Source organism: Pyrgilauda ruficollis, unplaced genomic scaffold (genome assembly GCF_017590135.1).
Source record: "Pyrgilauda ruficollis isolate IOZ18807 unplaced genomic scaffold, ASM1759013v1 scaffold55, whole genome shotgun sequence".
NCBI classification, from domain to species: Eukaryota; Metazoa; Chordata; class Aves; order Passeriformes; family Passeridae; genus Pyrgilauda; species Pyrgilauda ruficollis.
The window spans coordinates 8,487,735-8,509,288 of NW_024527155.1; the positions used below are offsets into that span (position 1 = coordinate 8,487,735).

Genomic DNA, 21,554 nt, shown 5'->3' on the forward strand with positions numbered 1-21,554 from the left:
GTTTTAAATGACATTTTCATTTTCATGATTTCATAACATTTTAAATGCCTGTGTCAATAAAATTGTTTTGCCTTGGTGAAAAGTTGGAGGAGTTCTATTTTACGCATTTCTGTGTAATAGAATAATATGCCTTCCCTCCCCAAAAAAAATTTTCTATGGTGTTTTTCGTTTTTTTTTTTTTTTACTGAGTTGCATTCTATGCCTGATTTTCACAGTCATAAAAGAGCAATAACAATATTGACATCCTTTATAAAACACCCTCAAGTTCCTTTGAGAGCGCTGTGTAAGAGCTGGATAATGGTGGCATTGTAGTAAGTGACAAGTATTGACTGACAGTCCAGAGCAGAGATGAGGGAAAGGCCTTTGTGGAAGGCAGTGGTAGCTCCAGGTCTGGCTGCAGGTTCATAGACAGAAAAAAAGATTTTCATATGATTCGGCATGAATATGTTTGTCTGGTTTGGGGGTGAGTGGCAGATTTTAAGGTTTCCAGGCTGTTTCTGAGGTTTGCATGCACATACAAATTGTACAGACTTTACTTGCATGTGTGTGAATGTTGAAGTTGTAATTGGCAAGTAAAATCTATTCTGCTCATTTTAAGGTAGAGAAAAGCCACCTGAAAGGGAGCAAGACTTTGAATACACTAATCCCAGCAATCTATCCAAATTACTATGTGATAGATCAATGCCTCACCTCCCAAACAGATTTCTGTTGGACCATAAATCAAATAGTGTTTTAGAAAAAAAAAAAGTATTTTGCATTAAGAAAAACTTGACCCACTCTTGCATATTTTACTGAGCTGCTAGAGCATGTAAATGCACACTTGGGGTCAGAATATCCCTGTACAGGGTGCATTTTGGAAGTTCCTGATGTCTGACTGTACGTGAACTTTTAGGTGTTGTCCAACATAATAGCTCTGAAAGTGTTATGGATATTAATAAAATGCCATGAAGATTGATCTTAATCATAACTCCTTTTAAATGAAATTTTAAATGAAATTTTTATTTATTCCCTTTTCCATTCCACTCATCAATGTTGAAACAGACGTATGTGAAGTTGGGACTCCTGGATTCTGGTGTTAAGGAATACTTCAGTAAGGGCTTAGACTAGATGGTGACTTTTGAAGTTGTTTCTGTTCCTTAAACATGGAGCAAGTTTCACTCATCCATGACAACAAAGAAATCTGTGATGTTTCAAATGCTTCCACCCCTCCCATCCCAGAATCCATTCAGGATTACCTCAAAATCTGAATAAAAAGGAAATTTGCATTCTGTGTGGTGGATTAATGTTACTGGAGCAATCTGCCTCTTAGCAAGCTGCAGTTTGCACCCACATTTTCTGGAACTGTTTCAAGGGATGTAATTACAGGAGAAAGGGAGACTTGATATCTAAGAATGATGGAAATAGGGGCAATATGTAGTGGAAAGCAGCTGTTACAATATTAGAATACAGCCACTCCTGTTATTAGTTAAGAGAGAAGAGCAATGGTGAAAGTGGAAAGAGAAAGTGAAATTAGTGTTTTTGTTTGTTCTGTTGTGTTTTCTGGTAAGAAGTAGGGGTGATTAGACAAAATTTTTAGAACAGTTTCAATTTTATCTCTAGAAGAGAAAGATTATTAATAATTTTGTTTTCTCATGTATTTGCTGGTAGTTTGTGCATGTGTCAGTCTGTTTTAAACTTTTCCATGTCTGAATATATACCAAGAATTTTGGGGGTGTTTTTTATTCCCTTCTACCCTGGAAAATGCAGATAATTACCTATGCTGCTTAAAATGAAACAGTCCTTTCCCTGCCAAGTGTTAGCTGGTTTTTGTTTTTCCTTAAACATCTTCAGTGGAAAAAACCCCACTAAATGCAGATTTAATAGAGGTATAAGAAAATTAAGTTCCTCATTTTCCTTCAGGATGACACTGAGACTTCAGCTTTCTTCAAGTCATATGATGAAAATTTTGAGTAATGCTTTGCTGTGTCACAGCACTGGTTTGAAAGGTGTGTGCATACCTTGTGTATACATAAAATGCTTGGGTTTTGTGAAAACTGCGTATCTAGTGTTTTGACTGAGAAATTGTCCAGGGTCTTTTCTCTGACTTAATAAATATCTTCAAAACTACTGAATCTAAATTATATACATTTATTGCAGCAGGTATAAATTTTGGGATCCTGTGAAAACATGTTAGAAATGTCATGTGTTTTGTGGCTTCCAGTTCGTCTAATTCTCAGAGGTGTGGCTGTATGTCATTGAAAAAACATCTCAAATGTTTCTGATTTGTATTAATTATAAGCATTTTGTTTTAGGAAAAGTATAAGTACCTTTGCTCTACATTAAAAATTAATCTGAAAAATACTTACTTCTGCTGCAAAGTTAAGGGGAGCTCATTTAATGAGACTTATAGGACGTTTCTGCCTTTTTCTGCTAGGAGAAAATACTGAGTGCAGCTGAAGTTCTGGGCAAAGATGTCATATACTGCTGTAATCAGAGAAGCACTCTGTGGACCTAAGTTTCCTTGAGAAGTCACTTGTGTTTGGGTATTTGCACAGCTCCTGAAGTTAAGGAACTTAAGGTGTTAGTGTAGAGCCTGAATCAGATACTTTGATGCTCTGAAACACAGTGTATTTGTATCCTTACTGCTGTGAAGGGGTAAAACCTTATTTTACATTTTTCAGTCTGCTTGTCACTTTATCACCAGCTGAATCTCTTGGTCCCGTGAATGTGTTGAAAGACAGCACTTCCTACATGAGTTTCTACAGAGCCAATTTTTTTCATGTGTGCGTGGTAAAAAGTGGAAGCAATCCATGTTTTAATCCTTACTCTTTCTCCCCAAAAGGCAAAAGGTTGTTGAAGGTAGCCTTACTCATCCCTTTGCCCTGACGTTGTCTGGGGACACGCTGTACTGGACGGACTGGCAGACGCGCTCCATCCACGCCTGCAACAAAAGGACGGGAGAGAAGAGGAGGGAGATCCTGTCTGCCCTCTACTCGCCCATGGACATCCAGGTCCTGAGCCCCGACCGGCAGCCCTACTGTACGTCCTGCTTCCCCTCAAACCCTGCTTGCCTGGTGCTTCTCTGTCAGGGAGAACGTCAGGGCAGTGCGGGGTTTCAAAGTTCTGCACGCTTGTCAAAGGGTTCGTTGCTAAAGGTAGAAGTGCCTGAATCCTGTGCTTTGCTTTGAGTATTCCAGCCTGAATGGGTGTGAACTCACTCACCATCCCACATGGTAGCAAAATCCAGTGCAGTACTTCAGTGAGTTCTTTTGGTTTGGAATATTTGAACAGGGATGGTATCAACTTACCTGGCATATTTTTAATGCTATTGCTTTAAAGACTTCTGTCAGAAATAATTACTTTTTTTAATAAGTAAAATTGCCACAAAAAATATAATGTTCATGTTATAAGTGCCATTTTTGCAGTCCAAACGTGATCATGGTTAACTTCAATACATATCAAACAGCTTGTGCACGTCTTAGTATGGAAGGGTTTTAGTTTTGAGCTTTCACGTGGACAGACACGTGCCTCTGTTTTTCTATACATTCTCTGGTGCTACTACTTCAAAGGAAGTAGAGTTTTGAAATTGAGTAGAGCTGCATGTATTTTGTATGTTCATGTGATTCCATGTGGCAGCTGGTTTTGGAGGTTTTGGAGTTTTTTTAGGATTGTGAGAATGGGACTTAAAATCAGTGTTGCAAAATGTATATAATTGAGTAGCTCTGGGAAGAATCAACTCTTGTCCAGAGGAAATACTCTTGCCATTTGGACTGGCTTCTTTCTTTATGCCAGCTGTAAAATCTGCTTCCCTAAAGATAACATTTGTTATTCTGGTGAAGTTAATAGGATGTCAGTAAACAGGCCTGAAAGTAATCAAAAGGAGTTTGGAGATCATTTTGGGGATGGAACATGTGCAAGTTTTCCTTGAGGTTGCTGGGTATGCACAGCACCCTGGTCTATCTCACAGCTCCAGATAAGAGTTTGTCTGTGCTGAATTCTTGTCATTGCTTTTACCTCCAGGAATGTCCCAGCCTTGGGTCGTAGCATTTGAGTCAGTCACAAAGAAAATACAGCACACAGAGAAAGAAGCATATGCTGAAAATAGCTCAGATGCCATTGACTTCATTAAGATCAGGCTTGGATTCCTTCCTCACCATTTTTTTTTTTTGCTATGTGAGTGTCAGTGGAAGTAACAAAAGTCAAATTAGCCAGACATTTTGTGCTTTTATATTAAAGTGGTAGTAAAGTAGTTCAGATGATGATTCAAACAACAGTTTTGCAGAAGTCTTGCAAAAGTTGCAAGTAGTTTTTATAAATGGCATTTTTTGCCAATAATTACTCATTAATACACTTTCATGTCTACAGAAATCTTGCAAAAGTTTTGCAAGATTTTTTGCAAGTAGTTTTTATAAATGGCAATTTTTGCCAATAATTACTCATTAATACACTTTCGTGTCTTTTTTTCCCCATCTAAAGGAGAAAGGAGTGTTCAGTTGTCATATGTCCATCCCTGTCCTGTACATGCAACAGTACTGTAATGCAGGAATTGTACAAATTGTTGTTTTCTTTTCTTTCCTTGAACTGGTTATCCCATCAGTTGCATACATCTCAATTTAGGTGCCCCTAGAGTTAAGATGCTGGCGGGGGGAGGGGATGGAATAAAGCATTTTATATTGTGATTTCTCTGGCTTTTAGCACTAAAGCTTATGCCAGTCATTTGGGATGTGTAATTTCTTCCTCGTGGAGAACAGAGCTTATGGTCTTCTAGAAAAATTAGAATAAATCTGCTTTGTTTCTTGAAGTTCACACTCCATGTGAGGAAAACAACGGTGGTTGCTCCCATCTGTGCCTGCTGTCTCCAAGGGACCCCTTCTTCAGCTGTGCCTGTCCCACTGGTGTGCAGCTGGAAGACGATGGCAGGACGTGCAAAGCAGGTAGGAGCTTGGCTTTTTTCTGCAGTCACAGGGTTGGTGTGGTTTGGGTTCCCTGATAAGAGCTGATCCTTGAAGAACTGAGTTGAGAGGAGCTGCCTGATAAACTGAAATGTCATTTTGCATACAGACCTCCCACCAAGCTACCAAAGAGAGTGGTTTTTATGAACGAAAGTAATCCCTTGTAGTAGAAATCAGAGAATTTTGTCTGTGTTTAGGGCTGACAGTTCTCTGTAGAAATGAAGTAGTATGTGGAGCCCATTGCTGAAGGATTTTATTAGAAGTAAGTTAAAGTAGGACATCTTTCCATTTGGACAGTGGAGAAATTTCTGCTCCCTCCCATTCATTCTCCAGAACAGGTCTATGATAAAGTAGTGGTGGCTGAGTTGTTAACAGAAAATACTGTTCTAGGTGATGTCCCTGAGAAGTGGGAAAGGGTTGTGTATCACCAATAAAAAGCTGTTTAGAGAATAATAGCTGGAGTATACCTTTTAATTAGAAAGTGTAACTAGATGCATATTTTGTATCCACAGGTTGAATGAGCCCTGTGGTATACTTTAAAAACTTGTTTTTTTCATTGATTGAGAAGTCTTTTTTAAAGATGCATCTTACAAATACAGGCAACTAACACTGATATGGTGATAGAAGACCAGGAGGCAAGATTTTGGAGAGTGTTCTGCTGACTCTGCTGCCTGTCTCCAGTGTGCTTCTGAGCCTAGTTTAATAATATAATCATTTTCTGATGTGGCTTGATTCCTCTGTGTACTAGAGCACGCATGAGAGATGCCTTTCATTTGTGAACCAGAAGCACGATTTAAACACTGAATCTCCAGGGTTTAAGGGCTGGCTTTATTAGCTCATCCTACTCTAATTGAAAGGCTTATAAGGTAGTTTTGCAGCTGCTAAGAGACTTTTCCCTTTACTCCTTCCAACTTTGGAAAGTTTTCCTTTCACAGCTTTTAAAAACCCCTCACTGAATGCTCAGGACAATCTTTTTAGACGTTCATATTGACCTCATGTTTCTGGCAGTGGGAATGAAGGTCAGCCTGCTTTTGGCAGATAGCACAAGCAGGACTGACTGCTTATACTGTGCTTTCACCTTTCCATTGTCAGGCCAGACAGTCTGCCAAGGGTTTTCTGTCAAAGGAGGGCGAAAAAGTGGGATGAGAACAGGAAATCTGGTTTTGCATAAGAATGTAGCTTTTTTGTTCAGTTTTATGGATTATTTCTTTCCCAAGCTCCACATCTTTTGTTGCCCTGTCTGCCTTATGCCAATATCCATGTGCTTCTCTTTCCCATCTTGCTAATTAACTCCTTGGTTGCAAGGAACTGACTTTTTGTTCTCCACACGAGCCCTTTGTAGTGATGTTGTAGCAGGAGCTGCAGACCCACGGGTGTTGACCACCTCTTCATTTTGTTCCCTGTTGGCTTGGGCAGAGGAGCACAAGCACAGAGTCACTTGGGCATATGAGCTTCTTTGATTTCAGGCTGTTCAGTGAATCTCACAAAAGCTGCTGGTGATTTATCTGCAGAAGGGAAAAGCATTCTGTTCTCAAAATCCCTGTCCACATGGGGAGTTTACTGGTGCAAATATAACCATAGAATGTTACTGTATATATCTGTCAGAATGAATTCTTGAACAGAAAAGCCCTGAGGTACTTAGGTGATTTAGCTCTCTTGAATATTGAAGTGTACATACATTAATAATGTTCAGATGAGAGCACTCTGTAGCTCTTACAAATGGTTAAGGGCCTAGGTAATTAACAAAAAGTATGAATTCATGGGCAGGCTGTGCCAGTATTTCCCTTGCTGAGTTACACCTGTATGTAATGAAACTCTGAAACTCTAGATTTTTATGCTTTGACTAAACTAATCATTGATATGCTGGAACCTTAAGGATTTTGTCTGTGTTAAAATAATAGTTCATTTTCCAAAGTTTTAGCTTTTGGTGTTCATTCTTGCTTTCTCTCTGGTTTTAAAGAATTGCTCTCAATAAATTTTTTTTTAATTACCTTTTTGCAGTAATAATGGATGACAGATAGATAGCAAGCAACTGGCATCAAGTGTATGTTCTCCTCTGGGAATGTGTATGTGTTTTGTGCAGGTGAATAGGTAAATTTATTGTTTTGCAGACTCGCGGTGCTAGGTCTGTTTTCCTCTGTTGGCTTGAAAATGTTCTGCACTACCTTGAAGTTCCCATATCAACAAGCAAGGGAGTTGGAAAGTAAATCAGCTGCTCCTGACCATGTACTCCTAGCAAACATTCAAGCTCTGGTCTTTGAAATTACTTAGGAGGCTGTGTTGGACCACTGTTGTCTTGTTGGATGTGTCAAATACATGATTTTAGATGGGTGTCTGAACCTAATCTTGCTGGCATAGAAGGTAATGAAGTCACAGTTGGTAAAGCCTGTCAGAGTCTGATGTGTTCTGATGTCAGGTTCTGGTTGTGCCTGTGGAGAGTGGCCTGCTCAGTAGGAACTGGTAACACCTTGTGACTTAAGAATAACTGACTAGTGAAATTTCACGTCTCCAAATGGAGCTTCAGTTCTTAGACTAGGTAGTTTTCTGGTTTTGTGTTTTGTTTGTTTTGTTAATTTGTTTGAAAGCCTATCCTATGCTGACTTGAGCAATTGCCTGAATATTTGAGAAAGGAACCAAAATTTGGTTGCAGTCTTTTAGAAGGGTTGTGTAATTCTTCCAGCAAATAGGCCAGTTAAAAGCAGAGCAAGAGGGTGGAAGTTTCACAAGCTTGGGGACCTTCTTTTAGTAATTTTGCTGAGTTAGGACTATCCTGAATTTTTTCCTGCTTTCATTGCTTAACGATCACATTTATTTTCTTTATGAACAGAATTATTTTGATTCATGAGTCTTCTGTTTGTGTGCAATCTCTCCTTTCAAGAACTTGTTCTTTCTCCTTCTCTCCCTGGGTTCCCTTCCTAGGATTAATGAGTTCTGTTGTTGGGCATGTGGTAGCTTGTAGTGTTGTGAGAAAGACAAATGTATTAATGGCTGCTGTCTTGTCTCCAACAGTAAATGATTTGCTCCATTTTTACCCAGCAGGGCAGATACTTCAGGTGATACCTGTCACCTCTTTTGAGCAGGTTGACCTTCCTCATGCTCCTCATTGTGCACCGTGAATGACATGAGTTTATCTGTTTCTCCCTCCAGCTCTGGTGCACCTTTGGTGCAATTTGTACCACTTGAAGTTAATGTTTCCAGGTGAAATGGAGCTGGATCTTTGCACCCTGCTCTGCCTTTGTGGAGCAGGTTTGTTTTGCTTTGCTGGGCAAAGCTGCAGTCTCAAAATATTGGATGATTCCCCTTGCTTTTTCCTTCCTTCTGTGGCTTGACCATGTGGTTCAGGTCAGTCACATTCAGGGAAGTCTAGATGTTTTTTGTGCATCGTGCCAGCTGTGATTCAACCCTGATCCCAGTCTCTTATACAGCAGCTATATGTCTGCATCCTTCCAAGACTGAGCTGCTTTTGTAAACAGCATTCAGCAGCATGTTTCTCTTATGTTTCTGGAAAATGTATAATTTCTTTCTGCTGTGTTCAGTGTCACTGGCGTACAGCTATCACTGCAGGCCTTCTAAAGGAATGACAAAAGCCACATCTTTTTTCTTAGTGGATATATTTTCTGTAAGCAGTCACTCTGACTTCCTAAATTCCCTCTGCCTGTCAGAGTTGCATTCCCAAAGGTTCTTACTCTCATTGCACATAATTTTCTGATATTGTAGTATCAAGTTAGTCAAAGTATATGAACTAGAATTAGTTGGATAGCATTTTAAAACCTATTATCCATGGCTGATGCCTGCAAAATATTTTCAGTATTCCACACCTTGCTCTCCCAAGTCTTTACTAGCTTGGCTCTCTTGTGATGAAGCTGTAATAGGTGGGATAAACTTGGACTTCAGCTAATATTCTTTTTTATTCTATTTTTTTAACTTCAGCAAGGCCACTCAGAGCTACACAATGTCAGAATTAGTCCAGATCCATGCAGCTTCTGGACCCCTAGTTTTAAAAAAAATATTTTTCAGGATTTGGTTTTGCTTCTCATTAAATATGTAATGCTTGCTGCAGTATATAGATAAAATATTTCAGTAAGTGCTACAGAATTTTACTTTACTCATTATGCAAATTCATTGCAGCATTTTCACATGGCCTGGATATCATTAATTCTTGATCCATTTTACATATATAAATTCCTCTCTTACCAAATTTAAATCTGTATTAAGAGGAAGCTTTTTTTACTTCCACGTAAAAACATAAACCAAAACAAGTCAAGCCTTTCTGTGACACTGGAATCTCTTGGAGATTTAATTTTATTCTTATATATTGTTTTTTCCGTTTGTGTTGGGAAAGGTCATGATTCTGTTGCCTTTCTTGTGTTTGAAAGCAATGTGAGAGACCTCTTGATAAGAAGGCATAAGGGTGGTTGAGGTATAAATGTATTTGCATGCCATGAAAAGAGTAGATGATAAATGCAACATCCAAGTTTGCCATAGTTTTGGAGAAATGCTTTTGATATTTTGAATTTTGCACAAAGAAGTGATGCCTGGAAGTAAGGGCAGTGCTAACTAAAGTGTGTTGCTTTAGTACACTAGGCATTGGCTCAGTATAGATCTAAGCAGGGGGTGTCTGGACAATGTTCTTGATCAGAGGGTTTAGTTTTAGATGGTCCTGCACAGAGCAGGGAGTTGGACTCAATAGTCCTTTACAGCTTGAGGTATTCTGTGATTTTAATTAGACCCAAGCAAAACTGTCTCCAGGAAGGACTATAAAACCATAAATGATCCTCTGCCATAGGTGAAGACAAAGAATTTGGCTGCAAAAGCAACCATATCAAAATGGTACTTCAGCTCCTGCTCACACTGATATTATTACTGAACTCAGAAAAAGTGAATGCCCATGTGCTGGGGCACGGATTTGTGAGCTGATGCTATCCATGCCATGCTTGGTAATGGATTGCTCCTGTAAGGGGTCTTCTCCTAAAGGGAGATTAGGGAATCGAATCCTGCTACTGACTTGCCTTAATGCTGAGGTAGCTGGCAGGTTTCACAGTGAATCTACCCTTACAGAAAAGGGAGTTTGCACTGCTTGAAATGTGGAAATTAAACTCTTGCTGTGCATCAGCATGAGCATTCCTTAAAGCCAGCATGAGAACTGCTGCTGTATATTGAGCTTTAAGCATAATGTGAGTCAAATGAATAAGTTACTCATTTTTAGAACCTTTTATATATTCAGTGGCAGGAGTTTGGTTGTTTTAAAGTGGTAACAAGGAGAATTTCTTCCCTCTTCTGCTTCCACTCCTCAAATGTACCTCAGTTGATAGGTACTTTGTAGAAATCTGGCTCCTTTTAGATATCTCAGTCTAGATGTTGCAACTAGCCACTGCTTTTTGCAATAATATTGTCCCTGCTATGTCAGAATGTAAGTGGCCATTTGAGACATGGTACATTGACCTCAACTCACCAGAGGCATTTCTCCAGTGGAAGGCAACTGTTCTTTGCTTGAAAATGGGAGTTTGGCTGTGAGTTAGTCTTGTGTGGTCTTAGAAGTTGTAGGGCTTCTGCCAGGAAGGTGTGACAGCTGCAGTTTCTCAAATAAATGAAGAAATTATGCTCTCCCAAATGAAAACCAGAAAAAAGCCCCCACATTTTCATAACTGGAAAAGAAAGTACTTGCTCCAGGTGTTTGAAGAGTCAGCTACGCTTTTCTGTCCTTGATCCTGTTGTTGAGGCTGTTGATCAGGGTTGGCTACTATTCCCAGGGTCTTATTTCTCTTTGCCATTCTGCATGTTGTGAAATAGAAAACTGTTTTTGGAACCTGCTGGCTAATACTGCATAATATGTATAGTGGTTTTTTAATATGCAGGAGATAGAAGAGTATGAAGGAAGAAATGCTAAGGCACTTTCTTCTCATCTCCTGTGGATTTCTGGTGCACATCATGTTTTAAAAGTTTTGTCTGCGGTTCCTTGGTGAGCAATCATGAATTTATTACAGCAACTAAGCCTCCAAGCAAGACAAGCTGGCAGACAAATACCTTCATGGTGAAGTACTTACTTCATACCATTTAACCACCAAAGATTTCTTTGCTAGCGTTTCTTCCTGATAAATAAGAGGAATGGTATGGATTAATCCAGACTTTCTGATGAAGTAGATCAACCACTAATTTGAGAGAAACAGCCTTTTTGAGAAAGAGAAGGGCCAGGGAGATATCTGTTATTTGGGACAACTGCTGTAGATTCAGTTCTTTCGAATACCTGATAAAGCTTCTGCTGGCATTGTGTGAATAACTGTCTGTAGTATTTAGCACTTGGAAGAGAAACCTGGTGTATCAGTAGATAAACTCTGATTACATTCTATCATTGATTTGGAGCTGTATTGGGAAGCAGCACTCATGTCCTGATCTGTTTGTCATGAGAGAAGTATACCTCTTCTACTTCATTTAGTGAGTGGATTTTTCCCTTTCATTCATGTGTAGATCTTTGTTTTGAGTCTGTTTTCCCCTTGCTTTATTTAGTGTGTTATGTTGATGAGTTTATTTGATTTACATTAAAAGATTACATTATTTTCTATTCATAGCAACTTTTATGCTTCTCAATGGGGACTACTCTGTGTAGTGACAAAATGAAATAGCCTCATATGAAAATGGCCTTATTTATAATTTCACTGGATAAAAGCCGTTAGAAACATGCCATAAGGAACAAACCTGGAGGGAGTGAGGAGCATTCTTGAAGGTCTGCCACATCATCTTCTGTTGCCGGTGGTTTTCACATAGCTCTGTTGTCGGTGGTTTTCCTGGGCTATGGTGAATGAAACTTTCTTTTCAAGCTTTGTTGGTGCATGTTTCAAATTGATGACTACTTTCCAGGACTCTGAAACACTGTCTAGTTAGAGCTTATTTTTGTGGTTAGGGGTTTTTTATTTTGGTTTTTTTTTTTGGTGTGTGCGTATAAAGGAAATAGCGAAGCTTTCCCTTTTCAGCTCTGTTGAGTCTCTGGATTGAATCTGGTTTTATGCTGCAAAAGAACCACACCCTGGGTCTGCACTGAAAAGGTTTGCATGTAAACTTTGTTATCTTGCATTCCCTTTGTGCTGGGAACATAGAGAGGCAAAGTCACCAAGACCCAGTGATAACTGCCTAAGCTGCTGTGGCTTGACTGCTTCTTGCAGCATTGGGTGGCTGTCTCTCTGTTTTACTGCATCAGTGTGAGATTGAGACTCTCCCTAGATTTGCAAACCCTAATTTGCAGCTGTTTGCATCTTTTTTTGTCTGTTTTGTTTTGCTGTTTTGCTTTTTCCTTGATTGTGTCAGCTCAGAATTGAATTTTCTGGGCCTCCATCAGACTTGGCACATAGTAAATAATGCTTAAATTTCAAAGCACTGCACAGTTTTCAGCCTCAGAGAGGGCTCATGGGGTGTAAATATTTATTTCTGTTTGTATAAAGGATGACAGCAGTGCAAAGAAACTTAATATGTTCAAGGTCTCTCTGAATGGGAAACATCTGCAATTAGAAGTCAGTAGTAGTGGGATTGTAGAAAACCTGTTGTATTTCTGTTCATTTTTAAAATATATCAATTATGTATCTTGTTGAGTTGTAATGAATTTTTGATTCTTGTTTCTGTGCATTTGATGTGTTACTGCCAAAACTCTGTTTAACAGAAACTAGGTGGTAAAATGATGTGGGTTCCAAAGTCAGATTTCTTATTCTGAGGCAGTGGAATTGTGTATCTCCAGCAGAGAGCAGGTACACATAAACTTCTAAAACCTTGCTTTGTGAGGAAACACCACAATCCCAAGCATACCCTTTTTCTAGCGGTAGGGATTTTTGGCAGACTTTTTCTTGGCCCATCCTTCTTCCTAGGGCTTGCAGTGTGCTGTTATTAAGAATTCTGTGCAAAGGGATGTTAATTTTTTTTGTTGTTAATAAAGAATAGAAGCTGGGAGTATGATATCCATAAGGTAATAGATTTACCACTTAACATTTCCAACTTTCTCTTCTCTTTTTTTAAAGCACACAGAGACTATGCAGACCCCAGGGCAGGTTAAGACTTAATTGTTCAAGTGGCTTGAGCTCTTTGAATGAAACCTGTGTGTAAGGGCAGCTTCTTTGCTTGGTATGGCAGTAGCCAGATGGCTGAGCTGACCTTTTATTCTGGCTAATACCAATGCATTTATGACTTACATTAATGCTGTTTTGAGTAAAGCTTCCTAAGTGTTGTCTACTCTGTCAGTAGTAACTTCTCAAACCTTTGTGCTCACAAGTATAGTGCTGGGCATGTAAAACTGAATGTGTCTCACAGAAGCTTTGTCCTCAACTAGAACATTTGATTTCTGTCTTGCAACAGCTTTTTCTGGAAGAAACATTACTTTTGTCCCAGTCAGCTGCTTTGTGCTAATGATCTTATCAGCTATGCAGTTTAACTAATATTACATTTGTGGGATTTCATTTTGGTGGCTGCGTGAATGTGTCAAAACTCTGATTTGTAGGTGTTTTTTCTGGTTCAGGCAAAGTTAGCAGTCTGCTGCAATGATAGTGGAAGAAACAGGAGACAACAGCTTTTCCCTGTACCATGCAGACAGAAATGATGTAATTTATGAGTTACGTAAGTGCTCTGGTATTTCCGTTCTTTGTCACAATTGTTAGTTTTCCTTATGCTTACTTACCTTTCAATTAAATCAAGTCCTGTCTGAATGTGGCCACTCAAAACATTCTTTCAAAGAAACCTTTCCTGTTTCTATTTTGCTGGTTGCACACTCCCACTGCACGCGGGCCTTGGTTTTAAATTGCAGTGCAGTGTCCACTTGGAGAGGACATGGCCAGCCTTTCCCAGCCCACCACGGTCACACAGTAAGAAGAAGCAGTCCTGTCTTCCTCTCGGACTGAAAGATAAATAAAGGCCTGGACTGGAATGCATAGTGCTGTTCATGTTGCAACTGGCTCTAGTAAGGCAACCAAGGAGAAGGTATAAAAAGATTTTCCATTTATTTCTAGGTATTGCTAAAGTTTCTTTCAACTCCTTAAATATTACTGTTTTCTGAGGAGGTTGAGGAACAAGAAGGGGGTTTTACAGAGTTTTGTTGATTTGTATCCTGTCAGTTTCATTACATAATTTTTCTTTTGGTGTGAAGAGTGACTAATGTTAAACCCTTGTGCAAGGTGTTGTAGTTGTTTTGAATATTGGAAAGATTAAACAGCATGGCAGTGTTACCTGTATTCATTTGCTCCGTGTTTTCTCCCAAGACCATACTCTGGTCCCCTTTTGCCATACACTGGAAGTTTGCTGGATAATTCACTGTATTGCAGCAACCAACAAAATCCCTTGCTTTTTTGATAAATCTTTTTCGTTTATCATGAGTGCTGAGGTAGCTGTGCTCAAGCAGTTTGTAAGGGAGTTGCCTGCAGTCAAAGTACTTCCAACACACTCTTTTCAAAAAGCACTTAAACCATTTTGTTCTTTGGAGCAGAGCTAAAACCTTTCCTGTTTTTGCAGTGTATCTGATTTTCTCCCCACAAGTCTAGAGATTTCCAGAGCTGTGTGTAATGAGACTGAGTCTGTACATGCAGGTGCATGCTCATGCATATACATAAAACTGGGGGATGAGTCCTACAATAGGTCATTGTTCTAGCCTAATTAGCAGACAGACAAATGGGAAAGGAATAGCGTGGCCTTTTCTGGCAAAGATTAACAGAGGCAGCCACTGCAGTCCACATGTTTAGGTTGGGTGAATAAATTGGAGCATTTGTTACTGTGTTATAGATGTCTTGTTACTTGTCAAATGTGAAGTGGGCCAAGGGAAGAATAAAAAAGGGTCTTGTCAAGCTGGTGAGATGGCCTGTTTTGCTGCTGTCAGCTCTGATTGCAGTTAGTTTTGCAAATAGAATACAGTTGCCATTTCCAGCAGTGAAGCATGAATTTTTAATAACAAAAGCACAAACCAACCAAATCAAGGCAAGAATGATATCCTAGCATAGATATTAAAAATACTGATTTCTGGGTATGGCAGGAAAGCATCTTGTGTAAGTGACCAAAAAAAAAAAGGTCTCCTAACTGGTTTCTCTAAGATTTATTAATTGCAAATGGAGTTTAGAGTAATTTTTTTTTTTTTCTTGTAAACTCAGATGTTGTTCTGATGCCCCATCCCTGGAAGAGTTCAGGGCCAGGTTGGGTGGGACTCTGAGCAACCTGATCTAGAGGGTGGCATCCCTGCCTCTGACAGAAGGGGCTGGAATTAGATGATCTTCAAGGTCCCTTCCAACCCAAACCTTTCTGTGGTTATGCATCAACCAGAATGGCTCATCAGCTCTTATGGTTATTAGATCTACTAAAAATTTCTCTTGAAGATCTGCAGAAAGCTTGAGATGAATAGAGTAGAGAAAAATAAGCAGTTCAAAATTTAAACCAGTTGAAAAAGTAAAACAATTTGAATTTGGGTATTTTAAAATGCTTTCTAATTGGAAATTTTAGATTGATCTAGTTCCTCCTGGTTTTCTATTTATGGTTTGCATAGCAGACTTCTCATAAACTTCTGCTGAAGTGTTTGGTTGCTGCAGTTGTGATGTTGGAATAGCTTGCATTTCCCACTTCCCCCCAAAAAGGCTTTTGTTCATTGTGTGGTGTTATAAATGACCATGTTGTAACAGTTAGCAGTTCTGTTGGGAATCTCTTGATCATGTGGTTAGAGAAGTGACTGCAGCGAGAGAGGTTTTGAAGATGAAGTTAATTAAATGTCTGTTATAGCACTTTAGCACTAGGTAAATAGCTGGCTGTAATGTGTTAAGCAGATTCTAGGGTATCTAGGATAACCCTGGGCAAGTCACAGCACAACAATTCTGCAGCCTTGAAAACATTCCTACCAACATTAATAATCAAAATACCTCCATGATACAGATAAAACTAATGAGCCAGACAAGCGTGTTTGTCCAGGTTTTTAGAGAGAACCAGTGTCAAGTTCTCGTCTCTTGGTGTTGTGCTCAGAGCCTGCTGCCAACTCTTTCTCTCTAGAAATTTGTTAATGGAGTCAAATACAGTTATAACCAACTGTAATTTTAAAGTGTGTTGTAATAAAAGACAGGATTTTTTGCACCTATCAAAAACTATCTCCGATAACAATCTATTACAGGCTTTCAACTGGGGGGTATAATGTCATGGTACATGCTGTGGTAACATTTTCTCTGTTCACTTGTTTTTTAATGTTTAAGGATGTAGGTGCATTTCTATAAAGAGTCTTTTTGTGTGATATTTCACTTGATTTTAAGCATCCCTACGGAATTAGCCAGGTAGCCCATTCCCTTTACTATTTCTTTTTCCTCACAGGCCTCAGTAAAGGTATGTTAGAAAATAGAAGAAATTACCAAGAGGCATCTCATTCAACTACCAACAAAATGTCCCAATTGTCAATGGAAGATTTTCTTCTTGTTTGCTAGGTCAGCAGGGAGAAGTTTTCCTGTTTATTTTTAGCCGTATATGTCCATGGGACAGAACTGAGGTTGGGAATGTATCTGCAGTACTGTTTGCTTGGAGAAAAAGAGCAGCTGAACGTGTCAGAAAAAAATTGTTTCTTTTGATTTGCAAGAAGATTCTAGTCATGTAGTTGTTTCAATATGGCTGGGCTGTCCTGTTCCTGGTCAAAACAATACTCTGCGTGCAAATAAGGACGTGGTCTTATGCAGAGGTGAGTCTAATAGATCTGAGTCTAATTATTGCTGCTGTGAGGAAGTGAAGGCTGTTTTGGTACTGCTTGTGAGTTTTAGGGAGTGTTAACAGTGTCTTTCAGCCTGTTGTCTAGTCAGCATTTCTAGACACAATCTGGGCCTTAGACTGATGGTTGCTTCCTCTGAACTTGTTTACAGTGAACCAAGGTGACCCTGCAATCCCTTGTGTGAAGAGGCAAAACATATGCATTTGATTCTTATCTGGTTGTTCCCATGCAATGAGGCTTGTAGTGTTGGTTATCCTAGAAATACATGTAATATTGGTAATTGCTGTGTTATCACTTGCTAGGCAGGTATTTGATGGTCCTCTGCTTCGCAGTACTTGTACTTCAGTTAAGGTTATGATTGCAGACACATTTATGTAGTAGAAATTCAGAGGTTAAGATGGATATAAACTTGAGTGCTCTTGCTATATGAACAGCTGCCATGCTGTTCCTTGAGTATTAGCCACCTCTCTTGGACTCCTCTTCCCTCCAAGGCATGTTCCCACAAGATTGTTTCAAGAAGATGCCTGAAGAGATCAGTTATCTCTTCAGGACCTGACTCAGGATGCTGTTTCTTTGCAGGATCCTGTGCTGCACCGTGTCATGGTCACTGCAGCCAAGGCTGCCCCCCACATTCACAGCCCAGCCAGTTCTTTGTTCTTGGTTAGTACAAGGTCCAGTAGCACATCTTTCCTCACTGGCCTCTCCACCACCTGTGTTAGAAAGTTGACATCAGTGCTCTGCAGGAGCCTCATGCACTGTGTGTGCTCAGCTCCCCGAGCAGAGATGGGGGGCTGAAGTCATCCATAAGAACCAGGGTGTGTGACTATGAGGCTCCTTCCAGCTGTCTGTAAAAACCTCATCCACTTGCTCCTCCTGATCTGGTGTCCTGTAACAAACACCCACAGCACTGTCACCCTGCCTGCTCTGCTCTTTAATCCTAACTCCTAAGCTCTTGACTCGCTCATCATCCTCCCTGAGACAGAGGGCCATATGTTGTTCCAGGTGTTCTCTTAAATAAAAAGTGACTCCAACACCTCGACTGTCCTTTAAAATGTGTAATTGAAAACCCTTCTGCGTCTCTACAACTCTTAGATGACCAGATATGTCACCCTTTCCCATGCTGAGTTCTGAGGCCTGAATTTTTACTTAACTTTCACTAAACAGTTTTTATTTTGATTCCCATAATGAAATATTTCAGAAGCATACAAGCTAGATATAAAACTTTGTTACTTGATGTATTTGGTTCTGCTGTAGATGCTGTGTTTCTCTTGCTTTGCTGTCATGAATGCATGGGCTTTCATTCCTCCCTTTTCTCCAGGGTTTTTTTCAGCTCTGAGTTGTTGTTTCTCTCTTCTACCTAAGCCTTGCCTCAAAGTGATGCTGTCCTTACCAGACCCTGTCAGCTGATGCTGATTGGTAGCAGCATTCTTGCTGGAGCCCCTCACTGTGCCAGCACAAGTGTTTGTGGAGCTCTGCAGATCTGGTTGTTAACTTAGGCTGATGGCTTCATTTCTACTGAGTTAGTTTTTGTTTGGATCAGGTCTTTGGTTTGCAGCATGCAGCCATGGTACAAGGCCATGCTGTGCTTGCATGTGAGACCAGGTGATACAGAAGTGAGAACAAGCAGCCCATGGTAAGGAGGAGAGCAGCACTGCTTCATCCGAGAGTTGTGATGGTTTGAGGTAATTTGAAGTGCTTAAATGATATTAAAATACTACTATTTTAGATCCTTGCTGTCATTGTACACTTGTGCCTTGAGTGCTATTTCTTTCCAGAGCTTCTGAGATATGTAGAGGCTAAACCCTGATTTCCAAACTCAAAGCCAAATCCAGCACCCATAGTGAATGTAAATTTGGTTGTGTTGTGCAATAGATTCAACTTCTCTGTCTCCAGAACTACATAGGAATGCCTAGGTATGAAATATTTCAGAGTAAGAAGAATGTTCTCATTAGGATTTGAATTTCTGTTATTCTTAGTGGGCTCAAAAGATATGTCCCCATGTTGGCCATTTTCATTCAATCTCAGCTGTTGGGGGAAACTGGAAATTGCCACCTCCTAGTGGTGTTTGCTGGTCTGGATGAAATAAAACAAATTACTTTTATTTAGGTTTCCAGTTTTGGAGTATTGTTAAACAATAAAATTTCCTTGTCAGTTTTCAAAATACCCAGCATAAACTTGGTACACAGAAATAGGAAAAGCCCCACATACTACTCTTTTTGTACTGAAGAATGCATGGGTGGATGTGGGGAAACTTTATGAAGCAACTGCACATTTTGCTGTCTGTTCTTGTTTTTGCGCTAATAAAAGAAGTTTCCACTTCAGTGTCAGACAACACTGAAGATGCCATTTGTCCTTGAAATGTACTCCAAGTTGTTGTTTGGCACCCTTTCCACAAGCAGGAAAACTTTGCAGTGGGGAAAAAGAATAGAGGAGAGAAAAGAGCAACAATCCTATTGCATTAAAATTGTTTTGCGTCATCTGTGGCCAAATGATAAATACTTGCTGTGGTTGTGACTTGTTTTCTTGTTGGACTGTCTGGAGTAAATCATTAATGGAATTTGTTTACAAAATACTCCAGTCTTCTGTTAGCCCCTGTCATTTACTGCGTAGGGCATGTTTGAAAACTTGTCTGGTGCACTGATGGAGCTAGTGAGACATTTGACTGAGCAAGTCTCTATAATGTGATGAAATATTTGGACCTACACCCACCAAATTTTATTTTTTTTTAGATTCTAGAGACAGATTGCTATCGTCAGTGTTAGTTTAGAAGGCTGGGAGAAATTGTCATCTAAAATACAAGCAAGTTATATTTTCATGAAAGCTTGATTTAAGGAAATCTCTTCTTGTTACAGCGACAGTAGCGGTTCACAGCCTGCTGTGCTCTACTGAAATCTTCACATCAGTACTAAGGGAAATGATGCCATGAATGCTTTTCTCCCCAGGTGCTGAGGAAGTCCTGCTGCTCGCCAGAAGAACTGACTTGAGGAGGATTTCCCTGGACATGCCGGATTTCACTGACATTATTCTGCAGATAGACAACATCAGACACGCGATCGCCATCGACTATGACCCTGTGGAAGGCTACATCTACTGGACTGATGATGATGTCCGGGCCATTCGTCGGGCCTATCTCGATGGCACTGGAGCCCAGACTCTGGTGACCACGGAGATCAACCATCCAGATGGGATTGCTGTGGACTGGGTGGCCAGGAACCTCTACTGGACTGACACTGGTACAGACCGCATCGAAGTGACGCGGCTGAACGGGACGTCGAGGAAGATTCTTATCTCAGAAAACCTAGATGAACCTCGAGCCATAGTGCTCAATCCTGTAATGGGGTAAGTTTGGTGCTTAGTGGGAGCCCTGGGGTAGGTCTTGGCATCCAGCTTATGGTCTCCTGAAAGTGAAAGCATGCAAATTGCAGGATGATGTCTGTACCGTTTTTCAGATATTCAGGAAATGACTGGTTTTCCCTTGATTCATCCCTTCAATAGCTGTGTGCAAAAAAGGTGACTTCTAAATGTAATGTTCTTCAATGAACCTATTCATTGGGTGTTTGGTTGCATTTTCTTTTCTCTGCATCTTCAGTGTTATCCTAACTATGAAGGAATTGGGCCACTGCATATTTTCAGTAGTTTAATTTATTTACTGCTCAAACTTTATATTGTCTTCACTGATTACTGTTGAAGCTGGCTTGTTTGCTGCTGTTGGGGAAGCAAAAAGCAAATTCTTTCAAAAGCAACACAGACCTTAACTCTTGTCTTGCCTGTTGCATGCATTAACTGTTCCCTTTTAAAAAAAAATTTATTATTTTTATTTACAGCTACATGTATTGGACAGACTGGGGTGAAAGTCCAAAGATAGAATGTGCTTATTTGGATGGCTCAGAAAGGCGAGTTCTGGTGAATACTTCTCTTGGGTGGCCTAATGGCTTGGCACTGGATCTTGAGAAAAACAAGCTTTACTGGGGAGATGCAAAAACAGATAAAATAGAGGTGAGTAACAGAGCCATACTTGGGTGCATTTGTAGGAAACAAGTGCAGTTCCCATATGCAGCTTTGTCTTGGGTATGTTTACCCATTTTTGGAGTAGTCTGTTGTTTCATTAATATTAAAATGATACTTAGCATAACAAGACATATTTGAGAAGAAAGGAAGTACATTCATGTGGTTCAGAAAATTTCTGCAAGAAATGGTATGTTTGTTATGCCTACATTGCTCCAAGTGTAATTTAATTGCTTGAAATCTCAGGTTTTACCTGAGGCTTTTGCAACAAATTGGGACACTCAGGTAAAATTTGTATAAAAGATGTTTTGGCTTGTCTGTGGTGCTTGGAACTGCTATCTAAAATTGCTGGATGCCGAAGACAGTGCAAGGTTCTTGTACAGGAGCCAGTGGATATGGAGGCCCTGGAAAGCCATATTTCAGGATGTTAATGATTATGTGATGTCTGGATTTGTGGACAGGAAGTAATTTTTAAAGTGCCCAATGCTTTGAAAACAATATAGGCAGTCCGTGCCTGAATTTGAGGAGGGAAATGTCTACCTTGGTCATGGCCTGCGAAATCAATTGAGTTTTAATGTTGTTTGGGGTAGTAGCATATGCAACATTTTTTGATAAATAATTTAGATAAATAGACTTTGAGGAATGACTCCTTTCTAAAGATTTTGCCATCAGGAAGAGAGGAAACTAGAATGCCTGTTAGCTCAAGAAATTTAATTTCAGTGTTTGGCAGTAGCTAATACTGGGTTTGACGACTGCCAGAAAGATCCTGTCTCCCCTTACCTTTCAGCTTGCAGGACAAGGAACATTCCAGATGCCACCTTTTATAGCTGGGGCTGCCTTGTGTTTCCAGGGGTTAAGCATTCTTTTCAGTCTGTCTTACTTCACTGTCAGGCAGCAAATCCAGCAGTCCTGTTTGGTTTGACTTCAAA

General features: G+C 39.9%; 1 protein-coding gene across 1 annotated transcript in view; it reads left to right on the forward strand.

Moving 5' to 3' along the window:
• LRP5 (LDL receptor related protein 5) overlaps positions 1 to 21,554 on the forward strand; it is a 130,898-nt gene that overhangs the window by 47,119 nt on the left and 62,225 nt on the right. The window contains exons 4-7 of the mRNA XM_041481126.1: positions 2,822 to 3,018; positions 4,782 to 4,913; positions 19,563 to 19,959; positions 20,445 to 20,616. Coding sequence (XP_041337060.1) covers positions 2,822 to 3,018; positions 4,782 to 4,913; positions 19,563 to 19,959; positions 20,445 to 20,616 — 898 coding nt within the window. The remainder of the gene's footprint in view (positions 1 to 2,821; positions 3,019 to 4,781; positions 4,914 to 19,562; positions 19,960 to 20,444; positions 20,617 to 21,554) is intronic.